This window comes from Hibiscus syriacus, unplaced genomic scaffold (genome assembly GCF_006381635.1).
Source record: "Hibiscus syriacus cultivar Baekdansim isolate YM2019G1 unplaced genomic scaffold, ASM638163v2 tig00110402_pilon, whole genome shotgun sequence".
In the NCBI taxonomy this organism is placed as follows: domain Eukaryota; kingdom Viridiplantae; phylum Streptophyta; class Magnoliopsida; order Malvales; family Malvaceae; genus Hibiscus; species Hibiscus syriacus.
The window spans coordinates 237,357-256,955 of record NW_024062722.1 but is presented as its reverse complement, the minus strand read 5'-3'; the positions used below and the strand labels follow the sequence as shown (position 1 = coordinate 256,955).

At 31.5% G+C, this 19,599-nt stretch overlaps 2 protein-coding genes across 2 annotated transcripts; both read right to left on the bottom strand.

Annotated features, from left to right (window-relative positions):
• Positions 1–221: 221 nt before the first annotated feature.
• Positions 222–3,794, bottom strand: LOC120123646 (2-methylene-furan-3-one reductase-like). Its single transcript, XM_039142488.1, has 4 exons — positions 3,579–3,794; positions 2,044–2,373; positions 770–929; positions 222–466 (listed from the first exon to the last, which is right to left on the bottom strand). Exons 1-4 carry the CDS (start codon positions 3,792–3,794, stop codon positions 252–254), a joined length of 921 nt encoding a protein of 306 aa, XP_038998419.1. The 3' UTR covers positions 222–251.
• Positions 3,795–13,654: 9,860 nt separating this feature from the next.
• On the bottom strand, positions 13,655–18,482 carry LOC120123643 (protein farnesyltransferase subunit beta-like). The gene is made up of 14 exons (XM_039142486.1): positions 18,242–18,482; positions 18,080–18,166; positions 17,877–17,982; positions 17,096–17,131; positions 16,790–16,872; positions 16,663–16,716; positions 16,348–16,399; positions 16,095–16,159; positions 15,472–15,528; positions 15,226–15,298; positions 15,068–15,154; positions 14,817–14,991; positions 14,602–14,729; positions 13,655–14,131 (listed from the first exon to the last, which is right to left on the bottom strand). Exons 1-14 carry the CDS (start codon positions 18,355–18,357, stop codon positions 13,895–13,897), a joined length of 1,356 nt encoding a protein of 451 aa, XP_038998417.1. The 5' UTR covers positions 18,358–18,482; the 3' UTR covers positions 13,655–13,894.
• Positions 18,483–19,599: the final 1,117 nt, after the last annotated feature.

Below are 19,599 nucleotides of genomic sequence, written 5' to 3'. Positions count from 1 at the left end.
AAAATGTTTTGACTTTAGTCTCATGATAATAAAATGTTTTTTTTCTCATTTCCTACTATTAATCTCAGACTCAGCCTTTGATTTTCTCTCATCCAACGATCCTAAAAAGATGTATAATCTTTTAATTTTACACAGTGTAATCAGATTCTGCCCATACATGTTTGATACTCAGACTCGAGTCCGAGCAACGTAAACATCGACCCGAGCCACAGAATTGGATGTATGACGATTTTTCCGGTAACTCTTCCGGTTTAGAGATACGAAAAGGCCCGTGGAGTTTGAGAGAAAGGAAATGTGCCTCTTGGATCAATGACAGGCTTCACTTGCCCGTTTTCAAGGAAAGGGTTCAATTTCTCCAGCACAGCCCCACTAGATGTGAGGATGAACCGGAAAGCTGGTTCAACCGGTTCTATTGTAACAACCTTACCACCTTCCTTGACAACCTTCACTGCCCTTTCAGATTGCCCTGTTTTACATTTGCATAAATAAACATGTCTTTTTAACTCGAACTCACTCGAACCGTTGAGCCGAAAGTCATATACTATATAGTCAGGGATGGACCGAAGGGGGACGGGTAGAGCCAGTCTCTCCATGAAAATTTCAAATTCTCATATATTTTAGATATTTTCTTTATGTTTTCTATTGATAATGTATGTTCGTTCTCTAAAATTTTATAAATTTGACCCCTAGCATAAAATCCTACGTCCGTATCCGCATATAATATCGGTATTTCGAAATAGTTAGAGGAAATGAAGGTTTAGAATTGTACCGACTGTATCGTATACTATGTCGAACTTCTCCGGCAAATCTTCGAAGCTGTCTTTGGTGTAATCAATGGCCAAATCAGCACCCAAGCTCTTTAGCAACTCCAGTTTTGCTGAGCTCGAGGTAGCTGCAACTTTGGATGCTCCAAATACATGACTAGTTAGCTGATCCATTCAAATTCTATTAGTATAATTCCACAATTTATCATAGCCAAAAGGCCGAGAAAGGTATTCCAAAAGTATAATTCCAAATATATAGAAAAAAACATGAAGAAAAAAAGCATATCAATATCGAATTCATATCGTTATCCAATACCAACACTTCAGATTACATTAATGGATGTCATTAACATCATACATAGTTACCCAAACTTGATTTGGCCCAAATTATCACCATGTACCTAAAACTAAGAGATCGGGGTGTAAATGAACAATGTGTTCGATGAACTGTTCGTGAACCATTTGTTTTTTAAATTAAATAAACGAGTTTGAGAAATTTTTTTATGCTCATTTAATAAATGAACGAATACGAACATAGACGTATTCAGTTCGTTTATGACCATGTTCAACGTACTTATTAACTTATTTACCTGATTCTCCTTTTGCTTTTATTCTTTTATATTGTAAATATCGGTGAAATTAGAGATTAAATTTAAAACATGATGAACTTTGAGATTAGTAACATAAAACCTAAGGAACTTAAGGATTAAAGATGTAATTTCACCCACAAGTTTAACATATTGACGAATATATAAACAAACATGTTTGAGAATATTAAACAAATTGAATACAAACACTTTCAAAACAAAAGAACGAACACAAATACAACTTTTTCGAAGGCCAATTCATTTACACCCCAACATAAGAGAAAGTAGCTTTTGATTTGCCCCCAAAGAGGTACACTTGTTTATTTGATTCTCGTTTTGCTATTATTATTTTGTATTGTAAATATCGGTGAAGTTAGAGATTAAATTGAACATGTGATGACCTTTAAGACTAGTCACACAAAACTTAAGGAACTGAAGGATTAATGATGTAATTTCACCAAATGCACATATTGACGAATATATAAATGAACATGTTCGAGAATATTAAACATTAAATATGAATACTCTCGAAAATAAACAAACGAACCAGGCCTGGTTCATTTACACCCCCATTTAATCAAACATGTAGACAGCATAAAAAATGAACCAGTTCATTTACACCGCCCAAAGAGGCATTTAATCAAACATGGAGACTGCATAAAAAAAGGAACTTTCAACATAAAGCATGGTACCTGAATAACCATGGTGCCAACTCCACCAGCACCGCCTAAAACAAGGGTAGATTGACCAAAAGATAAGCAGGTTTTCACAAGGCCTTCGTAGCCAGTCCCAATAGCTAAGGGAATGGAAGCAGCTTCAATAAAACCCAGATTTGTTGGTTTTAGAACCAACAGATTCTCTTCTTCTTCAGCAACGGTGTATTCAGCTAAAGCGCCATGTATATTAGGATGATCCAACCCTTTCTCGTTGATGTTCCCATATACTTCATCTCCTTCCTTTAATGCTCTTACTTGGCTGCCCACTCTTACTACCACACCAGCTACATCATATCCTGGAACAATCTGATTCAATATTACCTAAAATTATCAGTTTGAGTCTGTTTTAGTATCTAAATTATCAGTTTTGATTTATTTTAATACGTAAACTTTTAATTTTTTTTTAAAATTATAACTAAAATTTAATTTTTGTTTCATTTTAATAATTCTATTCAAATCTTAGCATTATTTTTTTAAAAGGAAACTTTCGGCAATGAAATGAACCAAAAAAGGAAAGTAAGGTACTAAAACAGATTAAACTGATAGTTTAGTTATTAAAATGAAACAAAAATTAAATGTGTGTATGATTTTGAAAAAAATTAAAAGTTTATGCATTAAAATAGATCAAATTGATAGTTTAGGTACTAAATGCGTAGTTTACTTTATATTTAAAATCAATGGTAAAATATATAAATAGTCAATCGACTATATGACATTGATTTGTTGAGTCACTCGACTATTAAATGTTAGAATATTGTTCATTGATAATAGGATATTGTTTTGTTGAGTCCATCGACTAATAAAAATTATAAAATAGTCGTCCATTTATTTATATATTTTAAATTCATCATTTTTATTAAAACATTGATGGTCGCCTGAGTTGGATTTTAACATCTGAGATATATTAAAATTTGATATTAGAATCATTTGAATTATATAATTGTTTAAGATTTTAGGATCAATGTTATAATATCAAGGTTATAAAGTTAATACTCAGCTCAGGTGACCATCAATTTTTTAACAGAAAAGAACATGTTTAAAACATATGAATAATCATATAATCATTTGTAATTTTTAATAGTTGAGGGACCCAACAAAACATCTTATAGTCGGTAATTATTTTATAACTTTTAATAGTAAATAGATTCAACAAAATAGTATCAAAATAATCTGAGGTGATTATAAGATAATATATATTCGAGATTTTCTTAACATATTAATAATGCACATATCTTGCAAACGTAGTTAAATAGTGACAGAATTAGAGTATTAGTAGGACACTACCCTAATTGTTTTCACTTTAATAACAATTTAAGTCCTTGTGGGTTTAAATATTAAACAAATTAATCCTTAACTCTTAAAACTTGAGTTTAAATATTTGGTAGGTCCTTGTATTTCTTAAATTAAGTAGTTTAATTCCTCTTAGTGTTTGATCTTGATTCCGTGACTTCCGTAGTTAAGACATCGAGGAAAATAGAGATCAGGAAAGGGAAGAGAACGAGGAAATTTACAGGGAGCGGAGAATCGGAATCGATGAACACGCCGAGCATCCTTTTGAAATAAACCTGATTAAGGGCAGCTGCCATAACTTTGATCAAGACCTCATGTTGTTGCAGTTGGGGTACACTATAGTTTGAGCTCAGTTTCAGAACATCAGCAGGATTCCCATGCTGAGAATAGACCCAAGCCTTCTTTGTAGGAGGGATTGAACTGTTCATGCTCTCCATTGTCATAACCAAAAACAAGCATCCTCTCTTGCTGTTTTTGTAACACCCCAACCCGTACCCGACCCGGATACGAGTCTGAGGTGTCACATTGACTTTTCAAACTTTGATTCTTGATAAAATTCAAAGAAAATTTAAATCTTTCATTAAAGTAAAACCGGTTTAGTTACATAAATTGACCACAATACCCAAAATCAATCAGAGCATAATTAATTCAACCAATTAGTACATGCCAACTATACTCAAAATAACCAAAAACATTTAAATTCTCTATTTTCTGATCTGAAATTTTTGTAAGGGAGGTGTTGACATGTCTTACTCTTCTTCGTTTCTCTTCTAGCTTCTGTAACCTACGTGTGAAACAATCACACGCTAAGTCTATGACTTAGTGAGGCATAAAAACTTATAATGCACTTTATAACATATATCAATATATGCATGTTATGTTCTATCATGCTATACCAAATTACATGATTTCCTCATATCATGTAAAATCATATCAGATTAATTACAGTAAATACATACATATACATAACTCATCATTAACAGTTTATCATGTAATCACATACTTTTATGCTGAACCTTTTCAATCAAACACTATACACACACAACATCATATCATTTCTATAACATTTATCATATCACTAACATATATTTGTTTATATCTCTTGATTAGCCCATGTACATATGTGAGAACTATAGATATGTGAGTCTATGGAGGTTGTGCACTAATGTTGTCACCACAGCTCATATAAATGCACCAAAGTGCCACGTAGAATTACACCGTAGTGCCGCATAGAATTGCACCGTAGTGCCATATAATAATGTCCATAAGGACCACATATCATTCCTTAAGAATCATATACATATACTAGGGATCAAGTATGTGTCTCACCAGACTTCACACATGTTCCAAAGAATACATATATGTCCCGAATGACCACATATCATTCCTTAAGAATCATATACATATGCCAAGGATCAAGTATGTGTCTCACCAGACTTCACACATGTTCCAAAGAATACATATATGTTCCGAAGGACCGCATAGACCCTCGACTCTTGGCATGCCAACTATACCCCTAGCTCTCACGACACATAACATGGGCATTGTCATTTATATCATTTCATATTCACACATGTATATTAATTATCTTTTATCACATGTCTGATCTCTTATAATCATGTAATCACATAGCTCATGTCATTTCTTGTAAAATCACATATATCATGTAATACATATAACTTATACACTTTCTCATATGTTCACATGGTTCACATCACATGAATCATATCTTTTCATATAGTTTATGTTTTATTCTCTTATATTCCCATACATGTAATACATATCAGGCATGGTTACACAACTCCTTTCGATATAACTTGCATGTACCTATATTCTTTTTCATATACTCACATAGTCATATAGTATAATATTTCATATAACCTCATGAAACAACTCACATGGATACATACTCAAATACTCATAGTTATATCACTTAAATTATTCATATTACCTAATCCATGATCATAGCTTCTATCACCAAGTCACTTATCTAATCTCTTATTCTCATATGTTCATATTTATCATACAACACATAAGTTTTATTGCATATTTATATCTTATTCCTACATCACTAATTCATAATATAATTTACATCATATCATCTACCTTATTCTGTATTTCTTAGTATACACTTACATTACCTAACCTACATTATACTTATAAACCTGAATATATTACTTCTATTATTTCTTTTATATACAATTTAATCTATTTACTTAATTCAATTCCGTACAACTCCTATAATCATTTCATATCACTCCATAGCTTCTATTATACAACTAATGTATCATAATTTTATTTAAGCATATGAATCTTTCTCCTCTATCTTATCTTATATGCTCATAGTATCACTGAAGTTCAAGTCTCCTAGTTAATATATTATTTATGTAACCTTTGCTTACTTATTTCATATCCTTTCTCATAAACTCACTTTTACCATATTCTCATATTATTACTTAAATTATCTCATAACATGTATTCACGTAGTAATATTTCATTTATATATATGTATATATCAAAGATCTTATCACATAACTTATCTTTTATATTCATATAATTTATTATCATATCATATGGTTTATATCATCATAACATATCACATATTCACATCAACCATATAATACATATATATAATAACATGTCAACACATATAAATCATACACATATATATTTCTATTTATGAATTCATGCATTTTACTATAGAAATAGACTTGTCGCAAGTCTTATTTTCATTTAACATCATATAATACTAATATGCACTCACCTGACCTCACTAGTCCATTCCAATCTCTTATCTTCCCTTTTTATCGATCTTACTTGTCAATAATTCCGGAACTCGTTTAGGCTCTGAATCTACATAATTATACATTTTAAGACAATTATTAGATACCTACACCTTGTAATTTGATACTAGCAACTTAAACGAACTTATTAAACCAATATTTATAATTTCCTTTTAGGGGGGAATCGGTTCCCTCCTGTGGGAGAATCGGTTCCCCTATGAGATTCTGGAATTTCTGGTTCGTTTGAGGGGGTATAGGTTCCCCTTGAATGGGTACCGATTCCCCTTGCCCAAAAATCACATTTTGAGCTCGAAAATCACTTCATTTTCAGCTCAACACTTCATACTTCACTCCCTTTAATATTCCTAACTTTCATACACATACTTAAACCAATAAATTTTCATTCAATATCTCTTCAACTTAAAAATTCACTCTTCCACATAGCATTCAAGAATCATACCAATTTTTCCATGTTATCCAAAATTAATTCTAACACTTATAACTTCTTACTCTTCCATATGACAAGTCAAATTCAACTTTAAAATCTATTAACTCTTTCTATTTCACTAATTCACTTAAAAACTCTTCATATTTAATCCTTCATAACTCATCCATTTTGAAGTTTCAACCTACTTTAATCTCTAAATAATCTTTCTTAGCACCCCAAGAATCAAAACTAAGCTTAAAACTCAAGAATTAACCAACTGAAATTAAACTTACCTTTGCCATGGATCTTACGGGAAGATAGGAGGAAGGAGATAACCCAAGCTCCAGATCTTTCTTTTCTTCTCACCCTTTCCACGATTTTATCACCTTAAAAGAAAGATAAAAATCTTTCTGATCAAATGACCATTTTACCCTTTATTTCCTTTAATAATTACTAAATAACCTTCATCATATATTTCCAATAATCATTGAATTATTTCATTCTTCTACTTTAGTCACCAAATTCTGAAACTTTTCAATTTAGTCACTAACCCGGTATTGCGGATGTTACAAATCTCCCCTCCTTTTTAAGAAAATTCGTCATCGAATTTTCACTGAACATTTTGATAAAACATATCTTCTAATGTTCTCATGTTGCTTCATTTACTTACTCTTTCTTGTCATCATCAGGAAACGTACTTTTCAATCCTTTAACTTTTCAATTACCTTTTTCCTTTATACATTCATATCATGTCACTTATCATTTAAACAACAACCAGCAACTTCAATCCATTTTCATCAATCAACATCATAAATCCATCTCTAATTACCTTATAATAATAACCAAATTCATTTTCCATCATTATTTAACCAAGAACACGACCTTAAATCTTCTTTAAATATGATTCAACATACACTTTATAAAATCTTTTCACCTCACCAATCACTCTTTTCTCACTTGTATATCCAAAATTATCACCTACACTTCCATATAACCTTTATCGTGTCTGATCCTTTAACTCAATCCCATTTCATTTCTTTATTCCATTCTTCCTTTATTTATTCCTTATACACAAATCATATATTTCCTTTCATGTTCACATACTCTTGTCTTATCACCTATATTCATCGCTATATACCAATCTTCATTGCATCCTCATAACTTTGATAACCTATTTCTTATACAGAACTTTGTTTTTATCATTTCTTATACTTGTATTTTCATTTTTTAAAATTCCATGCAAATACTTGTCTCATTTTCTACATCATAGATATCTGATCAGAATACCCAACTATATTCAGATTCACATCATAATTGATTAACTCAACTTTACATTTTCTTCCAATCTTATAACTCTATCACTTTTACTCTGATAGTTAATCAATAACATCTGTCCAATCTAGAACACAAACCCTAATCAACCAATCACATACATCCTTTCCAATCGAAATTATCTCAAAATTCGTTTACTTAACTTGTCAATTTCACCTCCATTCTCATACATCCTATAATTTCCGTTGTTCAACTAAACATTCTGACTTACTTTGTCTTATAAACTGATCATCGATATACCCATTCCTAAACTCTTCTTATCAATCCTCAGCTTTACTCAAATATACAAATCCTTATTCCCTTTACTATACCACAGTACTATGATCCAAATATACAATTGTATCCAGATCCATTTCATATTTGGTTGTCTTATCATGACAACATCTCAAAATATTAAATTCTATACCTTTTCCATCACATAATCTGGTTAGCCAACGCTAACTCTTTCCATCCAAAATACAAACCCTTATTCTATCCACATTCTTATTAATACACAGTACTATTCCTTTATTTCAAACTCATTAACTCTGACTGTATATATCTTATACGCTTGTCACTGATGCACTTATTCTCAAACTCTCCACAAATTCTAACCACATCCTTAGATCTTTTAACGTCCTTATGGTGACACTTGCTCACCATATTCTATCTTATTCACTTTATAACAAAACTTCTTCGTATCACTTTTTCGATTCGAAATAGTGAGAACCTTTTATAACTATTCGAATATGATTTCAATTTCTGAAATCAACCTTTAATCTTATAAGACACTTTCTGAGGTTTCTGCTCTTCATCCTGCCTGGCCAGGGCAGGTGAATTGCTATCACCATCAGATTTGTTAGCTATCGATTCACTTTGTCATTTCTTATAATCACATTTCTATTGTATTCTATTAAACTTATTCTATCAGCAAGACAACATATTCCTTACAATTTCAGATCAGAATTTTTTTTTCTATTTTGTTGGCATGTATACATTATACGACACTCTAGACTCCGGTTTATGCCGAGAATCGACTAAACCGTAGCTCTGATACCATTAAATGTAACACCCCAACCCGTACCCGACCCGGATACGAGTCTGAGGTGTCACATTGACTTTTCAAACTTTGATTCTTGATAAAATTCAAAGAAAATTTAAACCTTTCATTAAAGTAAAAGCGGTTTAGTTATATAAATTAACCACAATACCCAAAATCAATCAGAGCATAATTAATTCAACCAATTAGTACATGCCAACTATACTCAAAATAACCAAAAACATTTAAATTCTCTATTTTCTGATTTGAAATTTTATTAAGGGAGGTGATGACCTGTCTTACTCTTCTTCGTTTCTCTTCTAGCTTCTGTAACCTACGTGTGAAACAATCACACGCTAAGTCTATGACTTAGTGAGGCATAAAAACTTATAATGCACTTTATAACATATATCAATACATACATGTTACGTTTTATCATGCTATACCAAATTACATGATTTCCCCATATCATGTAAAATCATATCAGATTAATTACAGTAAATACATACACATAACTCATCATTAACAGTTTATCATGTAATCACATACTTTTATGCTGAACCTTTTCAATCAAACACTATACACACACAACATCATATCATTTCTATAACATTTATCATATCACTAACATATATTTGTTTATATCTCTTGATTAGCCCATGTACATATGTGAGAACTATAGATATGTGAGTCTATGGAGGTTGTGCACTAATGTTGTCACCACAGCTCATATAAATGCACCAAAGTGCCACGTAGAATTACACCGTAGTGCCGCATAGAATTGCACCGTAGTGCCATATAATAATGTCCATAAGGACCACATATCATTCCTTAAGAATCATATACATATACTAGGGATCAAGTATGTGTCTCACCAGACTTCACACATGTTCCAAAGAATACATATATGTCCCGAAGGACCACATATCATTCCTTAAGAATCATATACATATGCCAAGGATCAAGTATGTGTCTCACCAGACTTCACACATGTTCCAAAGAATATATATATGTCCCGAAGGACCGCGTAGACCCTCGACTCTTGGCATGCCAACTATACCCCTAACTCTCATGACACATAACATGGGCATTGTCATTTATATCATTTCATATTCACACATGTATATTAATTATCTTTTATCACATGTCTGATCTCTTATAATCATGTAATCACATAGCTCATGTCATTTCTTGTAAAATCACATATATCATGTAATACATATAACTTATACACTTTCTCATATGTTCACATGGTTCACATCACATGAATCATATCTTTTCATATAGTTTATGTTTTATTCTCTTATATTCCCATACATGTAATACATATCAGGCATGGTTACACAACTCCTTTCGATATAACTTGCATGTACCTATATTCTTTTTCATATACTCACATAGTCATATAGTATAATATTTCATATAACCTCATGAAACAACTCACATGGATACATACTCAAATACTCATAGTTATATATCACTTAAATTATTCATATTTACCTAATCCATGGTCATATAGCTTCTATCACCAAGTCACTTATCTAATCTCTTATTCTCATATGTTCATATTTATCATATAACACATAAGTTTTATTACATATTTATATCTTATTCCTACATCACTAATTCATAATATAATTTACATCATATCATCTACCTTATTCTGTATTTCTTAGTATGCACTTACATTACCTAACCTACATTATACTTATAAACCTGAATATATTACTTCTATTATTTCTTTTATATACAATTTAATCTATTTACTTAATTCAATTCCGTACAACTCCTATAATCATTTCATATCACTCCATAGCTTCTATTATACAACTAATGTATCATAATTTTATTTAAGCATATGAATCTTTCTCCTCTATCTTATCTTATATGCTCATAGTATCACTGAAGTTCAAGTCTCTTAGTTAATATATTATTTATGTAACCTTTGCTTACTTAGTTCATATCCTTTCTCATAAACTCACTTTTACCATATTCTCATATTATTACTTAAATTATCTCATAACATGTATTCACGTAGTAATATTTCATTTATATATATGTATATATCAAATATCTTATCACATAACTTATCTTTTATATTCATATAATTTATTATCATATCATATGGTTTATATCATCATAACATATCACATATTCACATCAACCATATAATACATATATATAATAACATGTCAACACATATAAATCATACACATATATACTTCTATTTATGAATTCATGCATTTTACTATGGAAATAGACTTGTCGCAAGTCTTATTACCATTTAACATCATATAATACTAATATGCACTCACCTGGCCTCACTAGTCCATTCCAATATCTTATCTTCCCTTTTTATCGATCTTACTTGTCAATGATTCCGAAACTCGTTTAGGCTCTGAATCTACATAATTATACATTTTTAAGACAATTATTAGATACCTACACCTTGTAATTTGATACTAGCAACTTAAACGAACTTATTAAACCAATATTTATACTTTCCTTTTAGGGGGAATCGGTTCCCTCCTGTGGGGGAATCGGTTCCCCTATGAGATTCTGGAATTTCTGGTTCGTTTGAGGGGGTATCGGTTCCCCTTGAATGGGTACCGATTCCCCTTGCCCAAAAATCACATTTTGAGCTCGAAAATCACTTCATTTTCAGCTCAACACTTCATACTTCACTCCCTTTAATATTCCTAACTTTCATACACATACTTAAACCAATAAATTTTCATTTAATATCTCTTCAACTTAAAAATTCGCTCTTCCACATAGCATTCAAGAATCATACCAATTTTTCCATGTTATCCAAAATTAATTCTAACACTTATAACTTCTTACTCTTCCACATGACAAGTCAAATTCAACTTCAAAATCTATTAACTCTTTCTATTTCACTAATTCACTTAAAAACTCTTCATATTTAATCCTTCATAACTCATCCATTTTGAAGTTTCAACCTACTTTAATCTCTAAATAATCTTTCTTAGCACCCCAAGAATCAAAACTAAGCTTAAAACTCAAGAATTAACCAACTGAAATTAAACTTACCTTTGCCATGGATCTTACGGGAAGATAGGAGGAAAGAGATAACCCAAGCTCCAGATATTTCTTTTCTTCTCACCCTTTCCACGATTTTATCACCTTAAAAGAAAGATAAAAATCTTTCTGGTCAAATGACCATTTTACCCTTTATTTCCTTTAATAATTACTAAATAACCTTCATCATATATTTCCAATAATCATTGAATTATTTCATTCTTCTACTTTAGTAACCAAATTCTGAAACTTTTCAATTTAGTCACTAACCCGGTATTGCGGATGTTACAGTTTTAATCCCTACCCATAGGAATATATAGAGATAGGGATGGATTGAAGGGACGGGTAGGACTTTCGTCCCCTTAAAATTTAAAATTATCATGTATTTTAGATTTTTTTATGTTTTTTCTATCGAAAATCTATTTTTGCTCATATAAAATTTTATAAGTTCGCCTCCTAAATTTGTAAAAGTTCATCCTTTAACATAAAAGTATACATTCATCCATGTATATAGAGAGTTTGATCTCAATCTCTCAATATATGGGTTAAAATCCACTTACATCCAATGTAAATTAAGAGCTTTATACTTTTTTGGGACTGTTGGATTGAGGAAAATCAAAGGTTGAGATTAACTCTTTATTTTTTTTCTTCAGTGAATAACTTCTCATTTTCTACTATTAATCATAACATTCGATTTCTCTCATCCAATGATCCTTAAAAAAAGTGTAAAACTCTTAGTTTTATACTAGGTGTAAGCGAATATTGCCTCTCTCTTTCTCTCTCTCTCTCTCTCTCTCTCTCTCTCTCTCTCTCTCTCTCTCTCTCTCTCTCTCTCTCTCTCTCTCTCTCTCTCTCTCTCTCTCTCTCTCTCTATATATATATATATATATATATATTAGATGTCATTGAAGTATACTCAAATGATTGTTTGTTACTCAAAATTTTATCGAGTCATTACAAAACCTTCATTAATGTTTTTGAATTTTTAAATTTATTATAAAAATATGATTATTTTGTAATAATCTAATAAATTTAATCATCATTCATAATTTTTAGAAGTTTAATGAAAGAAATAATTATTTAATATAATTTAGTGTTATTTTATATATTTTATTAAAAAAAATTCGTTTAACTAATTTCTATATATTCTATATTCTATAATTTATGCTTTGATTAGATTTGTGTAAGAGAGGGAGCAGTTGGAGAGTCAATCACTAGGGCTGCTAGGAGAATATGATATTTTGGAATAAAATTTGTTAATTAAATAATTAAAATTTAAAATGATAAAGTGATTATAAATATTAATATACACTTACGAAACAATTGTTTAAACCTAAGACTTCAAATAATAATATTTCTTTAATCACTTATGGCCATCCAATGAATTCAAAACTAAGGAAAAATTCAATGAACATGTCTCATAATATTAAATTATTTTGAAAATCATTTAAATTAATTTATTTTTTAACTTCTAACATGATTTCGAAAATTTCCTACATACATTTTACAACAATGCTAAATTGAAGCCACAATTTATAGGATTTTTTTTTTGCCCTCCTTGTTCGCACCGACTAATCCGAACCGACCTGCTTCGTCCTCCTGACTTTAGTGGGTAGATCTCCCAATAAAGATTTTCTGCACATACAAGTACTTGAACCCGAGACCTTACTTAAATGATATTAAACTACTTATCACTTGAACTAATCTCGTCGATTCTATTTATAGGAATTCAAATACAATTGCATTGCATCCATGATTTTGCTACATACATAATCCAAAGTTTTGATTCACCGGATTCTTTAGAACCCTAAAACTCGGAGGAATCGATCTCGATGCCGGTACCTCCATTCATTTCCGGGTGTTCGGTAAAGCATCAATAGACAGTCGATTACATGCCATAAGTTATTACGAACCCTCAAATCCTGGAAAATATGCTTAGGAACTCGTGTAGAACTCATGTGCTTCCTGGTAGCGATCTAATACAACATTATAGAGGGGGTGGATTGGTTCCAGGAGATTCGAATACGGACCTAACACGGCATGAGGCAACGGCGGAGCATCCTCATCTTCCAACCAGCTACGTTGACACACAGAAAGGCCGCTTAAACAGTAACATGTGTGGTAATGGTCTCTAGACTTGCCGGGTTTGTCTCTCAGTCCACCATTCAGGTCCTGATTTCACAACAGCAGGTTGATTCCATGTTCAAGGACATAAGTTTTGACAAAATAGAAAGGGGAAAATATGCCATAAAGTCCCTACATCAATGAAGTTTCGGATTTAGTCCTTGCACTTGAAGAGCTAAAATTAAATTTGTTTAAAATCATAGTCCAATCGTCGACAAAACTAGTATTTTTTCCAAAGCTCACGTAAATATACCAACTTTGGAAGGAAATCATTGCAAACTCAGTAAGCATATCATAAAGCAAACAAAATTTTTACAAAAATACTAACGATGTCGACGATTGGACTAGAATTTTTAAATAAAAAATAAGAGGATTTAAGTTTTACCTTTTTAAGCAAGGGGACTAAATCTCAAAGTTCTCCAAAATATCTCAAAGTTCTCCAAAATACAAGAACTAATGACATATTTTGACACCACTTTGAAACCTTAATTGAACCAAATTATGTTTGAACAACGAACCTGTGAGCATAAAAGAATGTATTGCTGCAAGGCCAAGCTGTTAAAAAGGGGATTCACTTTTGCATGCCCTTTGCTAGAATTATGACCGATATCGGCAACATTAACTCGGGACGACGTATCATGGTGATCTGCCAAATATAAATAAATAAATAAAAAGCTATATTAAAATAAAGATTTCATGAATTACAAGGAATACAGGAAAAAGAGAAGCAAACCTTTCTGAGAATGGCTGTCATCTTGAGATAAATCCTTGTTCAAACCTTCTTCTGTAGCATCTGATGATGCGGTAGTTCGTGGGCTTTCCGGATCGCTATCTTCTCCATCTCCCAATGGTATTGATCTTTCTCCTTTAGTAGAATTTAATCTTTTTATCAATGCAAATATTCCTCCCTGGCCAATTCCCTCAGTTATATTTATTTCAACTCGTTCGAAACCTGAATGAGATCTAATAAAAATAGAATGTCACCTGCCAGAAAGAGTAACAACCATCAACCAGTTTATTAGTTCTGCCCTGAAATCCACCCTCTACTCCTTGTCGGAAAACCACCCAATCCTACACAAGAAAATGTTATCATTGTTAGTTTGAAGAAAGGTAATTAAGGAGATACAGTGAGATGGTCTTACAATTAAGCTAGACAAATCCAGACGATCGACCTCGTTGATTAGAATCATTGTAGCCAACCCACAAAAGGTGTACCTGACAAACAAATTAACAGAACTTTAGGAGGCTTTCTCATACGGGAGACCGTCAATTACAAAGCAATATGTACTAATATGGTATCCATGAAGAAGTAAACAAAGAATCAAATTTCAAGGAAAGGTATGAAATTTATAATTTAAGAGAACAGGTGAGAAGAGAGCAGAACATACCCCCCATGAGCTTCAGAACCAGGTTCCCCAGAAATGCCACCTTCATAAGTCTGGCAACTTCAAAAGAATGGAAAAAAAAACTACTTCAGTCGCATGGATGAGAAAATAGGAATCAAGACACAGCTCATGTAAACATTAAGAATATGCACTCAAACAAAGGCCAATGCATTGCATGATATTATTTAATATATATGACAAAGACCAAGTCCAGCGACGTCATTGATGAAGAGCGATAACGGACACTAAGGGCTTTCTTTTTCTTTTTGGTACTTAAGGATGTGAGCGATGGACCCTGTAACTGAAACAAAGTGCCCAACAAGGTTCTGGTCTCTCTTTGCATTCTTAAAGATTTTAAGACCACAACTCACTGATTCTTTCCCGACATGTTCTGATAAAACAGTGGTACTGGAGAACGAGGAATGACTTCCAACCTTGAAGCACCTAAGATGAGGGTTTTTTTATGCATGCCACATCCAATAAAAGCTCTCTCTAGCAGAAAGAAAACATAGAAAACAGACATTGATAACAATGAAACCTAAAACAAATTTAATACGAAAAGTAGGGAATACAAATTAGGTGCCTTAAATAACTACCACAAAGCAAAGTGAAAGCCAGGTACTGACCTTAAGATGTAATTTCCAACATTTTGAACAAGTTTATCATCCAAAATATTCAGCAGACTTGCAACCTGGTCAAGAAAAGATGGCTGGCTCATCTCAAAGGCAGAATAACCTTGAAAACAGTGGCATATAATTTATAAACAGAAACTGATAAGATATATGCAACCCAAATGGAACAATAGACCTATGATAAATAGTGGATTTTTCCATACAAAACAGTGATAATTTTAACTTTTCAGCATCACTGCACACTTACTGAGATGGCTGTATAACATGCCCGAACATCAATTTCTCCACCATCATGCATTCTGCAAAAGAAATTATCAAGAATGCTTAAAATTGCAATCTAAACACTTGTTTCGAGGAAAAAGATAGGAAAGAGTTGTATTTTTCTCATAGCAAGAACTTGACATCATATACTTGAATGTAAGCAGATTCAACTATAAAGAACATTAACCTCCAAATACAGAGTCATTCTTAGCAAAGCAACTTCAAAGAAAAATGTAAATTACAAGAAATCTGTTAGAAGGTGGTTTCGAACTTTAAAAAAAGATTCACAAATGTGTCAAACCTGAATCCCCCACTTGCATCTTTCATTTGCTGCATAAACGAGTATAGTTTTTCTCTGAAGGAAATTGTAAATTTCTGTTAAATAACTTTCAATAAAAACTTCAAATTCAATTGTTTGAATAGACAACCTATTAACTGATGACAACGCTTTGTCACCACCCAAAGTAACAAGTGAATTGACTGCAGCGTATGTTGTTGCAAGATGAGGCATCTGGAAAAATAAATTAAAAATTGATCAGTTTCCTCGTATACAATTAAAATCAGTACAGCTTCAAAGGCAGTAACTAGTAAGAGGAAACCCACACAAAATAACATTGAATGTTTCATGTAAATAAGAATCAATCAAACATAGGCCACCACCATTTATTACTGTTTAACATACAGGAAGATGGTACGTTAGAAGTTAACAATGATAATATCCCAAATTTACTTGCCTGTCCGGGTCCACCACCATAACCACCATTAGGATCCTGTCAGAAATAAGAACAAATACGCAAAGGAGTATCAGATAACCATTCAAAGAAAATGAAGAAAGATAGAAACTGAAGTCGGATGGTGGTCAAGCACCAAAGCTAGCTGGCTATGTTTTACTCAGACTCAGGTGTGAGTGTTGGATAATGTCATACATTTATTGCCTAAACGGGTATGGTCAAGTTGTTTTTGCAGGACCCTATAGGTCATATTCTCATACACATGCATCAGACATGAATTTCAGATATGGGTATGAAGTGTTGGAGCCACATACCTAGCTGTGCCCAATGGGGCTCAAGCACAAAGCTCTAAGCTTGTAAAACATGGAGTAGAGCACAAGCACAAGAGCAAATCAATCAATGTACATAAGCACAAAACTTACCTTAAATAATGCATTTCTCCCAATTAAGGCAACCATATATTCAACCAAGAAAAGTACTATGTGATAACATATCGAAATAGAAATAAATCAATGAAACCATAAAGCAGAATAAATGCAATCATCTACACTCTTGCTTTAATCTGTCAACTAATAACGACAACATACTAAGAATATCCCAATTCATTGCGATCAGCCATGTGAATCATAGTGAATATCTGTGCCGTGTTTATGACCAGATCCTACTAACTCAGTAACATCAATCATTCTTCCAACCATTTTTTTCCACATAAAATGATGTTCTATTAGAATTGATATTATCACATTTAAATATGAATAATTCAAAATTTCATAAACTTTACTACCTCACAACGGCTAAGAAAATCAATAGTATTGTCTTCCAATTCAGGATCTACAAACTCGTCCATTAAAGCAATCGAATGAAGTATCCAATAGCAAATCCAAGGGCGACTACAAATAAAATGATCAACTTTTATTTAAGAAAAAAGAAGAAAAGTGTTCTGATTTTAATTAATTAAAGCAGTGATTAAAAAACTTATATTTTTACTTAGCATCTAATACGCAGAATGAAGGACCGAGTTGTTTTAATCCATTTGTCAAGTACTCCACATGATTTTCTCGTTGAAGCTCCAACCTATCAAAACAAGTCGAATATAAATCCCAAATAAGATTAAAAAAATAACTTAAAATTAGGGATTTAGGGATTTACATGAAGGATTGGGAACTGGGAGGCATGTTGTAGAACGTTTTGAATAAGCTGAAGACCTGTTGCTCAACCAATAGCTGATCGCGCTGAGTTACAGTTGGACTCGTTAACGATTCCATGGTTTAAAAATCGCCGCCGATTAACAGTGGACTGAGAGACTGAGTTGGCAACTCGGTTTCTTTGCAGAGAAAGAAAATGGAAATAAAAATAAAAGAAGTGAGGGAATTTAACTGTCTGGTAACATAAATAAGGTTGAATTTTAATCCGATCTAATTACTGAAAAACATAAAAATATATATATATAATATAGAGAATCTTTTATAAAAATTAATCCTAAAATATAAATACAATAAAATACAGGGTAAATTACATAAATGATTCTCGATTATAGGATATTACTTTATTAAGTACCTTCATTATTAAAAGTTACAAAATAATCCTTCGATTATAGAATGAAGTTTTGTTGAGTCTCTCGACTATTAAAAGTTACAAAATAGTCTCCCGACTATTTATTATGTTCAAACTCGTCTTTTTCTGTTTAAATATCGATGATATTTCGAGCTAAACTCTAACCTATTGACCGTGATATGATAAAATTTGATCGTAGAATCTTAAACGACTGTTATATCTTATTCACCATGTTAACATACAGCTTAAACAATCACCAATTTTTAACAAAAAAGGACGATTTTAGAACATAATGAATAGTCGAGTGACTATTTTATAACTTTTAATAATCGATGAACTTAATAAAACAATATTTTATAGTTAGAGGACTATTTTGTAATTTTTAATAGTTTAGGAATTTAATAAAACAATACACTATAATTAGGACCATTTGGTGTACTTTACCCTAAAATATATATCAAAAAGAAAAATTTGAATCAAAGATATACACAACAAATATTCAAAATAAAATAAAAATTTATATATTTTTAACTTTCTAATTTTACATGCATCATACTATTATTTGTAATAAATATTAAAAAAAATAAAACCACAATAAAGAAACAAAAGAAAATAAATAAATCCACTCATGTAATTATGTCCAAAAGAAATGACCATTTTAAAATAATTCTATTATTTCACCTCATAAAATTATAAATAGTTGATATACTACATATTAAAAATATAAGATAATCTTAAGTACTTAAACTTATTAATATTTTACTAAATCAAATTCTTTATATACCATTATTATGTAATAATTTTAACCAAAAATGGTCAAATACTTAAAAATTTGAGGGAAATTACATTCCTATCATTTTAACAAAAAAAAAAGTTACTGTTAGTAATGAATTATTGTTGTTAGAGAAAAATGATGACTAACTGAGAATACAATTATAGAAGAGATTATTTTT

What these genes read in the sequence shown, in the direction of transcription:
- LOC120123646 (XM_039142488.1), bottom strand. Translation starts at nt 3,794, where the DNA reads ATGGAGAGCATGAACAGTTCAATCCCTCCTACAAAGAAGGCTTGGGTC. An exon ending in ATTCCGATTCTCCGCTCCCT is followed by an intron (nt 2,374 to 3,578) that starts GTAAATTTCCTC and finishes ATATTGAATCAG; the next exon opens with ATTGTTCCAGGATATGATGT. An exon ending in TTGGCACCATGGTTATTCAG is followed by an intron (nt 930 to 2,043) that starts GTACCATGCTTT and finishes TGAATGGATCAG; the next exon opens with CTAACTAGTCATGTATTTGG.
- LOC120123643 (XM_039142486.1), bottom strand. Translation starts at nt 18,357, where the DNA reads ATGGAATCGTTAACGAGTCCAACTGTAACTCAGCGCGATCAGCTATTG. An exon ending in TTCTGCGTATTAGATGCTAA is followed by an intron (nt 17,983 to 18,079) that starts GTAAAAATATAA and finishes TTTTATTTGTAG; the next exon opens with TCGCCCTTGGATTTGCTATT. An exon ending in GATGCAAGTGGGGGATTCAG is followed by an intron (nt 16,400 to 16,662) that starts GTTTGACACATT and finishes TTTCTTTTGCAG; the next exon opens with AATGCATGATGGTGGAGAAA.